Source organism: Helicoverpa armigera, chromosome 26 (genome assembly GCF_030705265.1).
Source record: "Helicoverpa armigera isolate CAAS_96S chromosome 26, ASM3070526v1, whole genome shotgun sequence".
Lineage (NCBI taxonomy): Eukaryota > Metazoa > Arthropoda > Insecta > Lepidoptera > Noctuidae > Helicoverpa > Helicoverpa armigera.
Window position 1 is genome coordinate 7,979,542 of NC_087145.1, and position 19,936 is coordinate 7,999,477.

At 37.3% G+C, this 19,936-nt stretch overlaps 1 protein-coding gene across 2 annotated transcripts; it reads left to right on the plus strand.

Moving 5' to 3' along the window:
- LOC110383354 (trypsin 3A1) lies at positions 1-19,583 on the plus strand. 2 transcript variants are annotated; one of them, XM_049849608.2, is made up of 6 exons: positions 1-1,079; positions 15,455-15,621; positions 16,012-16,139; positions 17,117-17,372; positions 17,819-17,968; positions 19,356-19,583. In XM_049849608.2, coding segments are annotated over exons 1-6 (855 nt in total). In that variant the 5' UTR covers positions 1-1,078; the 3' UTR covers positions 19,509-19,583. The 2 variants fall into 2 exon arrangements, with proteins under 2 accessions (XP_049705565.2, XP_063897923.1); XM_064041853.1 differs by lacking the exon at positions 1-1,079 and adding an exon at positions 12,000-12,173.
- The last annotated feature ends 353 nt before the right edge of the window (positions 19,584-19,936 follow it).

A 19,936-nucleotide genomic window follows, 5' to 3' on the forward strand; every position in this document is an offset into this window, starting at 1 on the left:
CTAATATAAAATCTATAAAAACTCATTTATACCGCGTTATTGGTTCCCAACTTCTTACCTATGAGGAGCTTTCGACTGTTCTCACCGAGATTGAGGCAGTTCTAAACTCGAGACCGCTTTGTGTCCTGAATGAGGATCCGTATCCAGAACCGCTTACCCCCGCGCATTTTATAATGGCTTCTCCATTAACTTCCTTGCCTGTCGTGGATGTTCCCGACACAACGAAGTCTCTAACTTGCCGCAAGAAATTACTTGACCAAATGATTTGTAGCTACTGGAAACGCTGGCGTATAGAATATTTACATAATCTTCAAGTTAGACAAAAATGGTTGAATGCTGTGGACAATATTAAAATTGGTACAGTGGTTCTCATACATCAAGATGATCTTCCTCCTTTACGTTGGCCAATGGGTGTAATAACCGAAGTTTTTCCCGGCAAGGATGGGACAACCCGCGTAGCCATGGTGAAGACATGCAGTGGCTCTTTTAAGAGACCTGTTGTCAAACTATGTCCTTTACCATCTCAATAATATTACCGCGTAATCCAAACTTAATATTAGCTTTACTTTACTCAGTATACTTACTTTCAATTTCTTTAATTTCCTTTTGAGAATATTACATATCCTCAAAGCCGGGGAGAATGCTCGCGCAAGTTTTACATTTTTAATTTCATTAACTATATTGTTTCCAATGCAATATCTGAACGCATCTTTTCTAACATTTTATACTTCCGCAACCGCACAGTATGAGTTGGCTATCCTTCCCTTTCCCTCCTATCCCGCTACAATACACCAGAAAGAGAAGGAAGATGCGCCGCGCGCACCAACTCTCGGCGCGACTAGCGCCGCAACGCTCCCGCCGTTGTATTCCGAAAACTTTTCGAATCACCGCGACACCGCTCCGCATTTTATGTAAAAATAAATTAAATAACCGCACCGCTTCATCTTAAACCGCTTAAAATCAGTGTTAGTGTAGCCGGCACACAAGAACTAATCGTGAGTGACAGTGTATTTAACCTACGCGTAGAGGAAACAGCATCGCAGGCCTGCAACAACGTGCTCGTCCACCATCCAGCGCAAGTAAGTCCTTTTTCCTTTCACCAAACCCCTTTGGCTTCACTCATACTGTGTCTCGGTTCGCCTAATCACCGACCAAGCTATTTTCCCGCACCCGCTACGGTCCTTCGATACAGCCCACCATACGGGTATGGTGGTGTAACAACACTGCACCACCAGGGCGAGTTTTATTTTTCATTAAGGCAGGTAATTTTTTCTACTCCCCAACTATTACTATCCTACAAACCGCAATTAAAATACTCGTACTAATCCTTCGCTACTACATTAGCCACATCGCATATTTGCATAGCAAGCCGGCGAGACGGCAGAATTGTGATGATTATCATAATTCCTGGCTCGTTAGTTAATGCCATTCGAGATGTTCTCGCTATTGGCTCCAAAATGATTATTATGTAAATACTAACCCTTTGGGTTGGGTTGCAGTGGTGGCAGGTTACAGTTAATTTACCTATATGGCTTCCCGGTCACTACCGACAGTCGGTGATCGACTTTTTGCAGGAGTAAGATAGAACACTGATAACAATAGTACAACACACACATTCAAAAAAAACAATCTGCTCGGTTAACCGCCTTACAAAAGACCTGACATGTTAATCGACTTACTTTCCAATATGGAGGAGGCTTGACTGTAGAGAACGTTTTTGAAGTCTTCAAAAATATTATTTTCTTTGGGGGTATATTATAGACCTCAACAAATTATAAGTAGTTTACCTTTGTTGTGCTTTCCAATCATAGTTTAAAACAGTGAAACGATTCCACCCGCTGTCACTCACACCCCACCCCACCCTCTACACAAAATGTACTGAAAACAGTTTCACAAAGTTGAAAATTAACACGTCTATGTAACATCTTGAAACATTGACCCTAGGGGCGTCGCACACAAAAACGTGACGTTTCGGCGACAGCGGGACCGTCCCTCGTCCCCGTTTGGGTACGGAAGTAAGGGGGGACGCATATGTATGGACTTCTGGGTTTGTTTGACGTGGTATTGTTGTGTTATGAAATTGTCATGTTTGGAAATGAGTAGCATAAGTATCTGCTTATGTAATAAAGCTCATAAAAACAAGAAAACGTGGTAACTACTAGGCCTTTACTATCGATATATGCCAAAACAACGAGTCACTTTTTCAAGATGACACCTAAGTACCTATATTAGCAGTCTTTACGGGAAGTCTTAAGCCTGTAAGTCTGACAACCAGTCTTTACAAAGGGAAGGGAAGGGTTGCCCGAGTAACTGGGTTGAGGAGGTCAGACAGGCAGTCGCACTTTGTAAAACTCTGTTACTCAGCTGCTTCGTATAGACTGGAAGCTGATCCCAACATAAAAAGATTCGGGCGATAATAACCTACCTATCTATTCCGAAGAAGCATTACCTACCTATTTACGAATTAGCTTATAACCACTCAGTACATTTATGTCTCCTATAAATAATAATAAGCGAGTAAATAATACAGCTTCTATTACACACCAACCATTTAATATTCCCGCATATGTGTCCCAAACTTAATGAAGTGTTCAGCAGCCTACATTTTGTTCTAATTCGATTAGCATAATGTTGCCCTCATAATCGTGAATGACATGCAGCCCGACTTAATTACGAGAATACAATGTTTTGGGCGACTCACGTTGTAAATGTATGGTACTATAGTTTAGGCGTGGGCCTTGTAAACTGGTAAGTATTATAGTTATGGACACACCTGTTAACTATAGGCGAGGTTAGGGTTAAGCTTAAGCAGCACTTGTTAAAATTAAGGCTTGAAAAAAGAAAAAATGGTGGAAATTGAAACCCTTCACGGACAGAAACTAACTAGTCTGTTTGGGACGTTATATAGTTTTATGCCCACGTGTAATATAATAGGTACCTGTTTTCTGTAGTCTGGTTAGGTTTTTTCATACTACAATATGTATTTATAATCTAGGTTGATACCTTGGCAACAAAATATTTTCCTCCCAAGTTATTACTTCAACTCTGAGCTGAACGTGGGTGTGGCACAAGGATTTTCATCTGTCAAAACATAGATAATGCTGAGTTAGTCTTTCCGTTTTTAATTTTGTCAACCCACTTAACCGTTTTGCTCATGCAACCCAAAAAATTCGCTGACGACTTTCATCCTATTAGCACTCAATGTCCCCTATCAAATTAATCTAAAACAAATCTCTAGCGTCCTAAAGCCCCTATAAAAAGTATAAAGAGGGAAAAAACGTGTAACTGTAAACACGAAACAGTGTGCCGGAGAATCAGGCAAATCTCGTTCAAATAACCCTTGCGCCGACCCTTCGTTACAAACCCGCCCCAGAGAGTAAGATTCAAATGCTGTGCAGATGTGGCACGGATTTCAAAACATCATAATCCTCCTGCCCTTATCCCAATTTTGTAAACAATTTCAAAACGTGGTTTGTAAAAATAATGACATGCTCTGCATCAAGAGTTGTTAGATTGTAATATTCCAGAAGTGTTCAAATGATAGTGAATCAGATGCCTCAATTTAAAGTGAAGCTACAAACAGGCGAAGTAAAGTTATGGGATTCAGAAGTGGAGTAATTTTTGCACTAAATTCAATCAAGTGAATTTTCAAATTGTTTAATTTTCTAAAGAAATCCCTGAGTACAGAATAGGATATTGGTTTAGTTAGACAACGTACGAAAATTTTATTCGGTAGGTACAATATTACAGATGCCACACTCGAATAGGCACAAACAATGCGCCACCAAGCCCCTATACCTCCACCTACTCTATGCCCAAGTACCAGCTCTATTGAAACAATAAGTGAAATTATTTTCAGTGCGATTTTTGTGCAAATACCCTCAAGATCCTCCCTCTCGCTTAGAAATTTGGTGTTGACGAGACGGGCGGAGTCGGGGGCTCTCTATTGTTTAACTTTTGGAACATTGCTCTGCATAACTTGTTGATTTAGCTGATGGAAAGAAAATTCTAGTTTTTTAGTTGAAAAGGGACGACGGACGTAATTGAATGGGGCTGTATAAATCACCGGCGAATAAATTTAAAAAAAGGTCTTCAAGCGGTACAGATTAATTTGGGATGCTGGATTAAAACGATAGTAAAGTCTGATGGAATTATAAAGGCTGTGTTAAGAAGTGTTTTTATTTGATAATTACTTATTTCTAATACTTAAACTCGCTCAAATCAAGTTTTAGTCAGTCAATTATAATATTAAGTATCTAATTGTCCTCAAAAGCTTGTCATCCAAGACGCAATTATTGTTTGGTTACTGAACAGGCATGGTAATTAATCAATGATTGATCAAAGCATGTAATGCAGCGTATAGCATAGGTTAGCTACAATTTATTATAGTAATCAGATAGTGAGATACAGAACTTTACAAAATATAAATACAAACCTTATTAATATTCTTCAACAGTGATCCATATTGGAAATGTTCTTTTTAGAGAAGACTGATAAGTTTTGAAAGACTAGCTTTTTACTGCAAATTCACTTAAGTAGGGACTTATTTATTGTTTTCAAGTTTCCCATAATACAAGATATATTTCACATCAATTAAACAGCTTTACAGCTAAAATTAGATTATAAGTGCGTAAATAAGTTTTTCTGTCTAAAAAATCGCTTCTATCTAAATAGGTACTAAGTAAGACTCTCTATTTACTAATACCTACACATAGAAATCAAGGATTTACCTACAAGATGCCTTATCATCGCTTCCGCGTCCCTGCCCAGGCAACACACACACTTACACACACACACGCACACACACACTCAAACATACGGCAATTTGTAAGACAAACATTTGATTAGTATAATGTGCGTTTTGCTTAATTGATCAAACGTTAATTGTGCAGTGTATACGGTTCTAGTTAACTGTTGGTTTAACTTGTTCGGGTTCGGTTTGGGTGACGTATGGGAAATTGCTATCTTCTCGGTGTTAGGAGTCAAAAGTTTGTTTGATCTGTGTTACAAGCGTAACTAAAAATAGATTACGGAACTTGGAAAACAGGTTTTTTAGAAAACCACAATTAATATGTCTTTATTTCTAAAATTAAAATAATTCAATCATGCATGATAATACCTGTATTAGATTTGTAATATAATAATGTTGTCATTTAGTTGCAACTCAAAAGATATCTAAAACGGAATTTCCATCTGAAAATAACATAGTGCAATTTACATAATGCTACTGTAATTTTGTAAGCAGCAACATAATATTGTTTTAGCACCATGATCCTGGTCAGCGTAGTTTGGCCCTTAAGTGATAAACTTAACAAAGACCGATAATAGTGACAAAGTTTCATCACAATTAAAACTTTAAGACCTCTTGTTAAAATTTTCCCTTTCATATTTTTTCTACACAGGGTGACTAAATAAAAACAGAGGTCTAACTTTATAATAAAGCAGTATCCGACATCAAAAAGAAAAAATTAAAAAAAAAAAACGACATTAATAAAATATGCTCGAGAAAGGTAAAGCAAAGGTATATTAGAGATCCCTAATTATTTTTTGCTGACGGTACCTTTTTCAATTTTGTTCGCAAATCCGTTTGGCATATAAAAGTGTCCTGTTTAATGTTTGCAGAGGTACGGTTGACAAAAAAGATAGATCTACAGATGTGTACCAGTGCTGACTGACCAGAGTATAGCCATTAAGTAATTGCGTTTACCTACAAGATACTTTATTTGTAGATCTACTGAGTACTACACTACATCTACTGTGTGCTAGATTCCTTGACAAAGTACTAGTGCTAGAACAAGATCGCCTATTGTTAGCAAGAGTATTCTTTCTTTATCAAGATAAAATTAACAGACGCAAATCATTCGTTCTTTGTTCTTTGAGGAATGAGCATTCTCTCATTTAAATAAATGCATCCTATATCAACAGCCTTTTTCCTAGCCCCACTGCAGGACACAGGCCTCTTCTCATACAGAGCAGGAATAAGTCGATTTAAAGTTCAGGTTTCTTCGAATATTTTTCTTCACCTTTACTGCCAAACCATACAAACCTAAAGTTAAATTGCTGCCTGCCCGATCTAGAATCGAACACCGGCTTGAGAGACTGGTGCGTTAATCACTAGGCCACCAAGAATGCACCTTCGACTTCTCTTGTTTCAGATTTCCTGAAACTAATCAAGCACCTATCCAGCATATAACCTAGTACATATTAGGTGTCTGTATGTATGTGTAGGTCCACAGCTAGGTCTTAACACAAAGATGGCTCCCCCCAGCGTGGCCAGTGGAGTATGTGTCGGAGATCTCCACTTGATCGGCCCTATTAACACCCGGGTTACGTGTGCTGAACATACGGGTATGAGTTATAGATAGCATTTGCTACTATCTTAAAGGATTGATAGTTTGATTTCACCATTAAAATCGTCTATTAGTTGGGTGCAAAGTGAGTTCTGCCCTATTACAGCGTCGCCTATTTGGTCAGGTAAATCCAAGTGGCATTCAGACATGCGAAAAAAAAGCATTTACAATGATACCCAAAATAAGAAATCAACAAAAAACATAACCTAAACATGCGTTAAGTATAGTTCCCAAAAGTAGTTAGAAATCTATGCAACATCAAAATCATGAAGCGTTTGTTTGATTAAACGCAGTAATTTTAGACACCTCTAGACAGATTTGACAAAATATTCAAATATTCAGTAGTAGATAGACTATTCGCCAAGGAAGACTGTATGCTACATAAAACTGGTGCAATTACAAGGGAACAAATCAGTTCAGTTTTCTTTCCTTTTCTCAACAGAACAACTGAAATCAAAACACATTATGTATAACCCTGTAATATTGCCATTTTCTGAATCTTATATAATTTATTAGTTACCAATTGACTTATAGAGGATTTAATGGCTGTCCACTAAACCTTTATTGTCGTTCTGTGTCGGCAGTATGTCACGGCTAATTGACAGGTGCAAGCGACCACACCGCCGGCCAGCCAATCACACGCGAGCGGCGACATCAAAGCGATTAACTGCCTGTGTTGCTACCGCCTTTGATATGTGCCGTTTTTTTTAAAGATGGCGCCTTTATTGGTTTTTTATTGGGATGTGAAATATTTTCGTTTTGTTCATGATGTAATAGGAGCGAAGAAATTGAATCAGATTTTAATATCAAACTTTATGTCTAACATTCACACTTAAATACTGTTTCATTAGCAGAAAAAAAAGTCATACCTACTTAAAATACATGTTAAGCAAACCATAGTTTATGCCCAAGTACGTACAAATACAAATTGATAACCTTTTCACCAAACCTCAAGAAGCTAAAAACTTACAGTAAAAAATCTAAACAGACAAGAATTCACACTTCTCCCTACACCCACTAAGCTTATAAACACAACAATCTTACTGCCTACTTACCTAGGTGCGGGAAGCAAGGTTACCGAGGTAAACAAGGGCTCATCGAAACGAATAAAATGCTTGAAATAACTCGGCCAGTTATCTCGACAACTTGCTGCAATTATTAAACTTTGTCGCCGACGTTATCGGCTCAGTGTACTGTGGATGTTTCCATTGGTATACGGTAAATATGTATTTTTGACGTTCTTAATTTTGCTGAAAAATAACTTAATACAGTAACTTATGTACGTGATTAACTTATGATGAATTAACAAATTGTAAACCTTCGTAGGTTTCTTAATTTTTTTTCACTTCTACGACTTACGGAAGTTTACACCTATGTATTTTTTTACGGAAGCAAGTTACAAGTGCAAAGTTTATAAAGTCGGGGCTATATTCATTACTAAGTATCAACTAAGTATAAGTTTCAACCACGTGCCGGAGGGGCAACTTCGTGGATAAAACAGTAGCTTTTTTTAATACATGGACTATGATATGGTTCCTGAGATAAAAGATTTACACGTTTAAGCTAATAAAGCTTCTAGTCAACCTTTATCATAGGCGATCATATAAAGATACCAATATCCGTGCCTACTTTAAGTATCCATGTAGACAAAATCGCCCTATTACATAAACTAACTGCAAGCTACCATCTGCATATCGATATATCGTGCATCAGTTAAACCAGTTTTATTTTAGACCGCGTCTAATCTGACAAGCGACAGACGTATCTGGACCATCCATTTCAAAAATACAAGTTTTTTTCTTTATCCGTTTATCGGTTAACCGTCCCGATTGTGTCTCCTTGCTGTCTGAAAGTTGGGTCACCCTGATAAGGATTTGGAAGTTTTTTTAATTAGTGGTTTATTTTTGGGAAGGAAGATAATATCGGGGTCGCGGTATCAGGTGAAATGTGCTCGCAGTATTGTCTTAGATTTTTAAGAAGAAAAAATGCGGACGTGAAAAATGTGGTTTTCTTGTGAGGTTTTTACGTTTTGTAAATAATCTCCCTTTATTGCATGTTAAGTCTAGCTGGTTGTATTATATTTTGATGCAGTTTCATTTATTTGTCAGAGTCCAATATTGATGGCAGTTAGACTGAAAGCCGACTACGACATAGTTGGGAAAGGCTCGCCAGATAGTGATGACGTTTGACTTATCTTAAGAATACCTGGTGTAATTGACAACTATAACCTTACTTGCTAAATATAAAGTTATTATGACGTATCTCCCAAAACAATGGAAACACCAAAAAATTAACATATTATCATAGTTTTTAGACATTTTGTCCCTCCCAACCCTCTTTATAGTGCTGTCGAACAAACGGTGGTTATCTGCCGTAACAAGATACCCTCCCCCCCTCCTGCCTCCCCCCCCCGTGCCTCCGAGGGGTGGTGCGATTTACTGGCTCTTCATGCAGGGAGGAAATTGATTCGTGACTTATTTGCTGAATTCATATCATTTCTATATCGTGGGAGAAGTGTGTGGGAGTATGTTTTTTGTTTTTCGCCATTTTGCGGTCAGATTTCAGATATGGACTGTGTGTGGTATTGAAGTATGTTTCGATATGTTGAGTCGATACCTTTAAGTGATTAGATTGTGTTAGTTTTTTTGTTTGTCTGTCGTATTCTTTTGTTTTTATTTCGTGAGTTATTACTTTTTTTCGATCTTTTTTTTTTCGATTTTCGATCTTTTGTTGGCTTGAGAAACAAATGAATTTAAGCTGTCTTGTGATGCGTTAGACTTTTTAAGGGTTTTTAATTTAATTAATAATAGTTCTTTTAATCAAGAGATCTACTTGGAATTAAATATTTGTTTACATATTGTTTTATTCTGTATATTATATCTTATTGTGTCCAAATATGTTTGAATTAGTTCAAGTTTTAGTCACAGCGTTAACGAGATGAAATACTGGCGTGTCGAAAGTAAATACTAACATAGAATGAAATAATAACATGTTTGCTTGATATGTGTGAAGAAATAATGTTGTTGAAATGTATTATATGTGTTATACTACAGTTGCTATTGTTTGCAGGCACTATGGAAACTTAACTTTTTAATTTTTAGTCTCAATGATAAGTATTAAGTGTTAACATTTTACAAATAACAAAAAATAAATGGCTTCTTCTCTTGGCTACTTCTAGAGGTTTCTTAGGTCAAGCAGATTTTTATGTTCCATAATATTTCAGCGCTATATTATGGTTTGATGGCAGTCAGACACATAGATACGCTTTATTAGGTAGGTACTTACACCGTTTTTTACATTTTTGATCTTAGAAAAAAGATGCTGTTTTCGAAAATTATTCTTGTTAAATAAAATCAGCAATAGATTTTAGCAATACTTGCATGCAAAGTTGATCGGATGATGCTACGGACATTACTATTCAATATTAAGAAATGATTGATTCAATCATATTATATGACACGCTAACTGCGCCTGCTTTTCATTAAAATTAATGGATTTTTCAGGGTTTACTTAGTGTTATTAATTAACACTGGGTTAAGATTCATCCAAACAAAGCAAGGTGAAGTAAATTCGCTAAAAATAAGCTAATATACTGTTACACATTTTGTAAAACTATATAGTTACTGCACTGTATAGTCGTATATAAAATTTCAGACTTATATAATCTGGCTTTTTCAGCTTCTTATAACATAGACCCCGTCGTGCACTGCGCTCACTGAAATAAAAATGTAAGAGAAACTGTGCATCATTTAAGATTCCATATAACACCGTATAAAATATTATATTCATGATTTAATAAAATAATTATCTGGGTGCATAAATACAATTAGAGGAAAGCTGTAAAACTTGCATATTGCATACGATCAAATTGCAACTATTCATGTTCTAAAGCTGTTTTTACTCTCTGTTTAGTTATTATTTTTATTACTGACTTAAGCTGCTTAAATAAACGCCTTACTTATGACTTCTTAACTAACATTTATTGTGGCGTTCCCATAATGATACAATAGTTATTAAAAATCAAATGATATCAAAAAAACGTGCAAAAAAAGTTAATCAACATTTTAATTAACGATAACGTTAATGAGCTGAGAAAATTAATTAATTTCTAAGTACTCGCAGATTAAATTGACCAAAGAGGCGTTGATTGAGTTATTACAGTATGTGGATTTTTCAGGGTTTTCGGTTCTATTCCCGGGTAGGTAAACTATAACTTTTATTATTAATTTACAAACAAGTTTGAATGTGTTGTCTATATAATTATATCTTACGAAATCATCCTATGAGACATCGCTGGCGAAATCATCCTATGAGAAACGTTACTTCTCCGCGCACCTATAATAGATAAAAAGTAGCACATAGCTTTCTTCGATAAATGTTTTGTCTAACACTGCATTATTTTTTCAACTCGTACTAGTATTTCCTGAGATAGACGTGCTCAAACAAACTAATTCTTCAGAATTACTTATAGGTAACTACACCATTCATTTTTTACTCATACTTTCCCAAAATGCAACTGGCACCTAATACGCTTTTGATACTCTAGAAGCCAGCCAGGGTCAGGGAGTACTCAGTATTACAATCACACCTTTGTCTATATGCATGTAAACTTACTACAGAAGAACTTAACTACATCACTCCTACTTTCCCAAAATGCACCTGGCACCTAATAAGCTTTTGATATTCTACATTTTGATTTGATATTCTACCCAGGGTCCTGACCCTGGGTAGAATACCCTGGGTGTAATCACACCTACACACCTATGTCTAAATGCTTTGAAAGCTAAGCCGTCGTCAATTGTTAGCTCAATTCAGTTGTTGTTACTACTCCATGTCGGCAGCTGTTAGCTAGATCTGAGATAAGTCTGACACTAGCACTAGTTCAATAAGCCTTGCGGTTCACACGGATAGTCGGAGAAGGTCAATATCACGTCTGTGTAATTTACCAAAACTACCAGTAAAGCTCAGGCCGAACGGACAAAAGCCTAAAGTTAGAACAAGGGCATTCTTTCTGTTGAGATGAGAAATTACCAAATGGTCCTTCAGGCTATGGGTGAATCGAGAGGAAGTTTTCCTATGTGTCGAGGAAGTGTCGTCCTTTCCCTGCCAAAGTCTATTAATGTAAAGGTCAATGTAGGAGAAGTAGAATATGTTTTCGTCAAAACAAATGACTGGTGGGGATAGAATGTGCTCTCTCTAGTTTAGTTGAAGCATCAGCCTGATTCCTTGGTCTTGTGGTCTAAAGGCGCCTATGACAAATACTTATAGAATAATATTTGCAGACTTAGTAAGTAGACAGAGTAATAGCCTCCTGGTCGACTGTCGACATGGGTTCTCGTTTACGAGATCAGCCAGCTGCACATATTTTTTACGACACAGGTGCACTCCCTGTTCCTTCACTCTCGTAGCGCGATGAGACGACCATCCGACATCACCGGGTAGAGACCACAAGCAGGATTCCTTACTTTCTTTGTTAAGTTTGTAACACTATTGAGTTCGATGTCCACTATTAATTAAACAACCAACATCATTAGCTTGAAAACATGCATTTTCTAATGACGTCACAAATGTTTTATCACCTTTTTCAATCAGGGCATATTTAAAACCCGTGAACGGATCATCAGTCACAGTACTATGTATAACAACTTGTAGCACATTCATTGTTTTAGTTACCTCTGGTAAAGACAGCCATGTTGGTGTAATATATTATTAATATTCTGTTCTAGTAATCAATTTGTTTGTTTGTCATAATGTGTGATTGTTGTCGTGTGTTGAGTTTCGTATGTGCGCTGTTCGTGATCCGGTTTTTGGGGTGCACTAATGGTGGGTAGTTTAAAGTTTATTTGTTTTGTGAAAGGTACATTTAACAGGTGTTAAGTTAGGAATAAGCAATTAATGAGTTACCACTTCTTGAGGATTTTTGGTCCAGTTCTTTGGACACCGTTCGAGACATACCTACTCGAATTATTCTATACCTACCTACAGTTGTAAAAAAAAACGAAACTCTTCGTTGTGTGTGTCGGTTTGTCTAAACGGGAAAAATTCCAATGACATTTTTCTATACGAGTTTATATGCTGTTTTACCAATAGGTAGAGCATTTCATTAAGAAGATAGGATTATGGATACAAAAAGCCGCTATGTATTTTTTTAAGAAACGTTCTTAGAAACATATAATTAAAAATATACTTATCTACAAAGCACATACAGCTAATTGTTTGTATTCATTTGTTTTTATCAAAGACCTTAGAATATAAGTAGTGCGGGAGTGCCTTAGGCTGTTTGTAGATTGAGTTCTTTGCAAACACAATAGGAGAAAACTACAAAGTGCAGCCGCGGGTTATGACTAGTATTGTTTCTAATACATAGTTCTAAGAGGATTTTAAGATTTTATTTAGAAACTAGCTTCCGAAATCAGTTTTTCTCGAATCCCGCGAGAACTACATAACGCAACCGGATAAAAAGTTGCTTATAGATTTCGCCGAAACCTAAATGGTTTATCTAACACTGATAAACACACTGACGAAAAAGATAAATAAATTTATTATGTGGTTATTTACAGAACTACAAAAATATTTTCAACAAAACTAAAATTACTTATGTGGTTGGCTTGTTTTCCTTTGATATTATTTGTATAGATTTAATTTCATAAGACATGTATGTAGGTAGGCTTTGACGCCCACTAACCCGCCCAAGGTTTTGAAAACACACTACAGCCTACTCTGTCTTACAAAGGTCTTAGATTCCCCTGAGAGGTAATTTTATACGTATGTTCGGTCTAATTATATCACGCTGCACTCACGCGCTGACAACACTTTCATGTTTTAATTGCTTCCAAAATAGAATAGAGTTTGGAATATGTTCATAACTTTTTTACGAAGAAATAAATCTTTACAAATATTATTCTTAACTTAATTCTAACTCTTTCTGTCTTTCACACCGAAAGTGTTTAACTGATTTAAATATTTTACACTCAGATAGTATAGGACCTGATAAAGGGTTCCCTTGAAAAGAGGTGGAACCGTGGGGAAACAGCTAGTTATTTTATAAGCTCTCAAAACTCGAGTAGTTCAGTTATCGAGAGACTTATTTTGAATTAATATAAAAGCGAAATAAAAAAACCCTAGTTTTCATCAAGAAATACATTAGTCAAAATTGACAATCAGCCAATTTGCGAACAATCTACAACTTAAAACCTCCACTTAACTTTGACAGCTTACTATCAAAATAACATTGCACTACTTAGTAGCTTCTCCCCTAAGTAATAGCTAAGTTATAGCTCACCACAACCTCAAATGATAGTTACGTGCTTCACGAGCACACGTGACTGTGATACATATACATTTATATGTGTATGTATATAAAAACGTGTATGTGTTGGTAAGCTAAGCTATGTTCAGTAGTTGAACTTTCACTTAGTTGTGAGGTAGAGGTTCGGTCTCGTCACATGCTGAGCGGCAAAAATATAATTAAAAGGGAGATTTGTAAAACTTGGTGTGGTGGTAAATTTTCTTCTTCTTCCTCCTGCCCTGTTCGCACAAATCAATGGATTAAAAAAATTCAAAATAATCAATAATCTTCGAGCATTTGGAAATATCTTGTGATTTTTATCCATAGGTACTTTATCAATCAATTTCCCGCAAAACTTAAATTGACAGGTTCACTTACCCGACGGACGTGACTGTCTGACTATCGCTTCCTTGTCGATTTTACGGTGAAACTTCTAAATCGACTGAGATTAAAATATAGTAGACAACTCTGAAAAACTTCAGAGTTAGTTTTAATTAAACGTAGTGTATTTACATCACGTTTACTTTTTACCCTGATGCAAAAGTCACTTCCCTTTGAAACGCGGTTAAAGAATCTCTGCCGCTTACTGTAGTACCCCAGCCTCATCGTTTGCAATTCCCGCGCCTTGCGTAAGGAATGATAATGTGCATGTTGGAAATGAATGAAAATGAAAGTGTTTTCACAGATATGTGATCAATCTCTGGGGATATCTGAGCACTTTCTGCACTTAAAATATTGTTACCATCAATAAACGGCACCAGTCGAAGTTTTGCCAAAATGTTTAGAACTTGAAAGTGTTTGACTAGACTAGACTGATTTGGTTAGTTCGTTTTGTTGCTATTTGTTTCCAAACGCATCGGCCTGGTTGTTGTCAGTACATATGTTACGGGTAAAGCTAGAAGCTGGAGTAAACCTGGGTTTACCCGGGTTGACTTAGTATTACCCAAGCTTCTTGGGTAAAGTCCGAATAATAAGTCAAGTAAATTTTAATTCGGGGTTTACCCATGCTCACCTAGGCCTACCCAACTCTGACTGGGTAATGTTAAAAATTGGTCTAATTAATAATTGAAATGAAAATCCAAGGTCATTTTTAACATTTATAATTTACAAAAACATACACAGGCTATCGTAATCGCTTTAAGAGCATAAACTTAATAGCTTTAATAGAAAAAAACTAATAACGGTCGTTGTTGTTCAAATTGAAATTATTTATTTGAGCAAGATAAACTGCTGTGACATTTAGAATTGCACAATTTTCCTGCAGCTTTGCATGAACACTCTTTGTGGCACATTCTGTTTTGCAATTAAACCTTTTTAGAATAACGCCACGGGCTCGAAAATAACGCAACACCTAACATTACCCAGTCAGAGTTGGGTAGACCTAGGTGAACATGGGTAAACCCTGAATGTAAAATTTATTTTACTTATTATTCGGACTTTACCCAAGAAGCCTGGGTAATACTAAGTCAATCCGGGTAAACCTAGGTTTACTCCGCCTTCTAGCTTTACCCGTAACACATATATTGGATTAAGATTAAGTAAATAGCCTACTTCTAGTTAAAAGAATAGCAGAACAATCAATGCATTGGTGAAGAGAGACCAGTGTTAAACAGTGTTTATTTTTTTATTTTAATTTTATCATCGTGATCCTGAGATGATTTTGTAACAAACGAGTGAAATACTTGATTACTACTAGCACACTGACCTATTGATGAGAAGTCGCACACAATTAGCACTATTCCATAGACATAATTCTTACAAACCATATTTTACCAGTAACCAATCTCCGCATCTTAACATTGACTTCTTCTTCCAGTGACATACAGCGGGGTCCTATCAAGCGAGTGCGTCACGCAGTACTACCGCATGTTCATCACCCGCCGGGTCCCCCCACGCACCTACCTGTACTTCCACGAAGCCACCCCCCCTCAGCAGCTGGAGCCCAGGAATGAAGACTCGAGGGATGCTGACAAACCCGTCACTGTAAGTTAAGCTGATAGAAGTAGAGAGTTTTCGCGGTTATGGTCCAAACGTTATTATGAATCTTCCATACGAGGCTTTGGGCTTTAATGTTAGAAGAATCAACGAGAAAATTGACTGATTTTTAAATACTTGGCTTGACTTCCAAATAAGACGCAATAGTACCTAGTTGAAATCACTGACATTACAAGTTGTACTCTTATATGTTCCCCTTCAATTTTTCGTCAAAGTCAAGTCAATTTTTTTTATTTCAAAAAGGTCTATGAAAGCTCTTTCAAAACTTCAAACTTTAAGTTGCCTGATTCCAAAGACTGGGTCTAATGGAGAAGAACCGGCAAGAAACCCCAAAAACCAGTATATCAGTAGAATCTTATCCTAATTCTATATCTGCAGATAGATTGGAGGATAGTAGGAGGGAGCCAGGTGACGATAGAGCAGGTTCCGTACCAGGTGCTGTACGGCCTGTACTGTGGAGGAACCATCATCGCTCCCGAGTGGATCATCACAGCCGCGCATTGTAAGTGAGTATTCGTAACTTTCTATCTCTTAATAGATAACTATGGAGTATTCTGTAACATACTATAACGTGGATTGTAGTTTACCTACTTACCTTTTTCTTCTTCTTCTTTCGAGTCGATGACATGTCATATATTGAGACTACACTATGTCAGCCCATTATGTCGCCACAACGAGATAAAAACCTTTTACCTTTTTAAAATTGGACCAGATTGTAAGGCCCTGTGGCAACGAAGCAAGAAGCGAATACCCCATTTAAATACAAAATTATTATAAAGTTCGTCCTATATGAGCCATTTACCTCTAGATGCGAACCCGAAACAAACACTCAATTTCTTTTGATGTGTCCTACGGAACTAATCGCACGTAGGTGCAGCAAAGTACATCATTGCCTTCGCATCGCAGTCACGTTATTTCGCTTTAGCGTTGATTCGCCCACGTAGGACCCATCCTTTAAAATTTTGGTCTTTGAATTCTTCAATTTATTTCAAAAATCACGAAACACTTTATTCCAATTATACTAATCCCTTACTCAATTGTCAATAGCATCAGGTTTTCAAACATTAGTGGCAGCCGTTTAAAAGGGACTTAAGTCAAACTTTAAACGAAACCAATCATTTGTAAAATGTTTGCGCTGAGAGCGTGTCTCAAACAAACGAGGTGTATGATATTAATCCTGATAATCTCTGTAAGGCTTTCTCTAATCCTATTGAACAAAGAGTGGCTTCATTACAACCGAGGGCTCTTCAGTTTAAAGACCTTTCAATTATTATGCTTTTGGAGATGAATTGCTTCGAATTTTGTTAATTTAAAGCAATCGGTAAGAAAGAAAATTGTTTGGAGAAACATTGCAAATATTGCGCCTCAAAATATTATAGAGTAACATATTTCAAAAATGCCACGCAGCCAGGACAGTTTGGAGTCCGGGATCCGCTCACCCACTTTTGGACCTCTCAAATTGAAAACACAACCCTTTTCACAGGACGAAAGAAACCTTCGTACTAGCAGGGTCCGCACAACGCAGCTTAGCCAAGAAGTACCGCATCTGCGCCCACTTCGTGCACCCCTTGTGGAACACCACGCGTCTTCACTCCCACGACTATGATTACCAGCTCGTGTTGTTGGAGACGGCTATTCCTGTGACTCCAAGCTCCAGGCCTATTGCTATAGGGGTTACTGAAGATATTGTGGAAGGACAGCTGGTTTCTGTCAGTGGATGGGGACATACGAAGTATAAGGTAAGGGCTCATGGTATGAAGGGTGTTAAAGATTGATTTATTAGTACTGTCACAAAACAAATTGCAGAAGCTCGTTATTGTTATTTGCAGATGGAAAATCTAGATTATTTTAGCGGCTCTTATATTAACTTTAATGACGTCCTTACCAAAATTATAAATGCGAAAGTTCTCTGTCTATCAGTCCGGTATTACGCCAAAAGCATGAGAAAAAAATTTGGCTACTTTTTATCCGGGAGCGTGAAGTAGTTTCCTCGGTACACGGGTCACAAAGACCATGGGAACAGCTAGTTGTTCATAAACCATATGACATTGAATGCCCTCTGTATGTGGATTTTGAAAATAAGAAAGACAAATCCTTGGCTTGGTTGGCCTTTAAGGGTCTAGTCAAGATCAAAGTTTTCACTGGAGTAAATATTCAATTAGTGTACTTCAAAACATTCTTACAGCAACGCGTAATGCAAGACATAGTACGGCGAGTGCGGGTACCAGTGATGGCGCCTGCGCAGTGCAAGTCGCTCCCGCTCACCAACTACAAGACCATCACGCCGCGGATGTTCTGCGCAGGGTATCTTAACGGGACCAAGGATTCTTGTCAGGTAACCTGAAGTTTGAGGCTGATTTTGATTTGATCTTCACATCAAATCTTTATTTCCAAAATGTTCATAAACCACAGTATGATGATGAGGTGGTTAAAGTTTTAGGTTAAGGCGGCCAACTTTCCGAAAACTGAATGCGGGACTTGACCTTTCGTGAAAAAGGGGAGGGGGGGGGGGCATTCAAAAATGATCGGACGGAACTGATAAAATAAAAACCGTAAGCAAAAAGCTATAATTTAACCTATCAATATCGTGTCACAGCGTGCACTAATGTCTTATTTTCGAAATCATTAGGCCTCACGAGTTCAGTAGAAATAAAGAGAACGAGATTATATTATAGGTAATCTGTGTTCCTGCACTGTTGAGCGTGCGCGCAGGTGGATGTTATGTAGAAGCGTGGTAGAAAAATAGGGATGCGGGACATGCGGGACGCATACAACGTTTTGCGGGACTATTTTACTAATAATTTCAAAACGGGATTTCATCAAGCATTGCGGGACGGTCCCGCAGAATGCGGGACGGTTGGCCGCCTTATTTTAGGTACATTGTTTTTGGAGGCATCGTAGTGTCAAAACAGAATAATATGCGATTTTATAAATTGAATGTTAGCTTATGGAGATAGTTTCAAGTATATAGTAATCGATGAACTACTTCAACTGGTTCAAAAGCTAAATAAATTAATTTTACTTTTTTATATGTATATTTAACTGGTTCACTGTTCAAATCCTTGAGTTAAGCTGGTTTTATGTGTTAGCTATTTTCAGATTATTGTCTAAATGATTATAATAATTTTCTTTCTTGCTTCCCTGCAATTTTGGAACACGAATATGCAGCAGACTTAACCATATCACGTTATCGTTTGTATTTTTAAAGTAACTTGGCATTTTGTCACATACGCGAGCATTATATTTCGGTTTGCCCATTTTGGCACGGATTTCAGTAAAAAATATGGAACGTGACACTACAGATGCTTTGGCATTGCTTGTATTGTTTTTGATGAAAAAAATGCATGAAACGTAGCTCGAAAACCTATTCGAGTATCTCTGCTGGTATTTTAGTTATTCACTTGGCATTTTATTCTGATGATAGAGGAATGTTCTTTCTGTAAAAGTTTGGTGCATTGTGAAAACTATCGGTTACAAAAGTTGAGTACCAGGTTTGTACAAAAGTACTGTAGGAGATATTTCATATCGTTTTACATTATAATTTGAAGGAGTTACATATTTAAGGGACACATAGAGCATCAAAAAGTGGGAGATGTACATATATTGAGGAAGCCCATACCAATCTTATGATGATGACTGATGATGGGATAATATAGCATATGAGAGAGAAAAATAGAGAACATGAGTACCACCACTACATTTAGAACACTTATTTCCCCCAGGGTGACTCAGGAGGTCCAGCGGTCAGCAACGGCAAGCTAGTAGGTCTGGTTTCCTTCGGAGTAGGCTGCGCCATGAAGGAGCAACCAGGGGTCTACAGCAACATACCCCTGGTCAGGGGCTGGATCCGACAGGTCACAGGGTTACCGCTTTGAGGAGATAAACTGGTCATCATGATGTAACATGATGTGATGTGGACATTGATTTAACGTGTCGAAATAAATTATTACTTGCAAGATGTGTAGATTTATTTTCTGGTTATGACGAAAGATGAAGAGGTGTGCGAAATTCATGTACATATGTATGGACGACTGTTTATCTTTCACGCAAAACTTATTCCATTTATTGGATGGATTACGATAAATACCTGGGTGACTATTACTATATAATATCAGAAAACCACATAAACTAATTTTATCCAGGTGCTGGAATTATTTCCCTCGGAAAGCGGGTGAAACCATGGGTAGAAGCTTGTTGCAATATCACATGTATCGAAAAAGAATACAATGGAAATATTTTGCCTTGTATTTTCTCCTACCTGTATATTGGCTCCTAATGTAAACCGGGAACTCCCCTCATGAAA

Coding starts and splice junctions, on each gene's coding strand:
- LOC110383354 (XM_064041853.1), top strand. CDS start 12,101: ATGTGTGATTGTTGTCGTGTGTTGAGTTTCGTATGTGCGCTGTTCGTG. Junction 16,140..17,116: donor ATCACAGCCGCGCATTGTAA/GTGAGTATTCGT, acceptor CCCTTTTCACAG/GACGAAAGAAACCTTCGTAC. Junction 17,373..17,818: donor GGGGACATACGAAGTATAAG/GTAAGGGCTCAT, acceptor ACATTCTTACAG/CAACGCGTAATGCAAGACAT.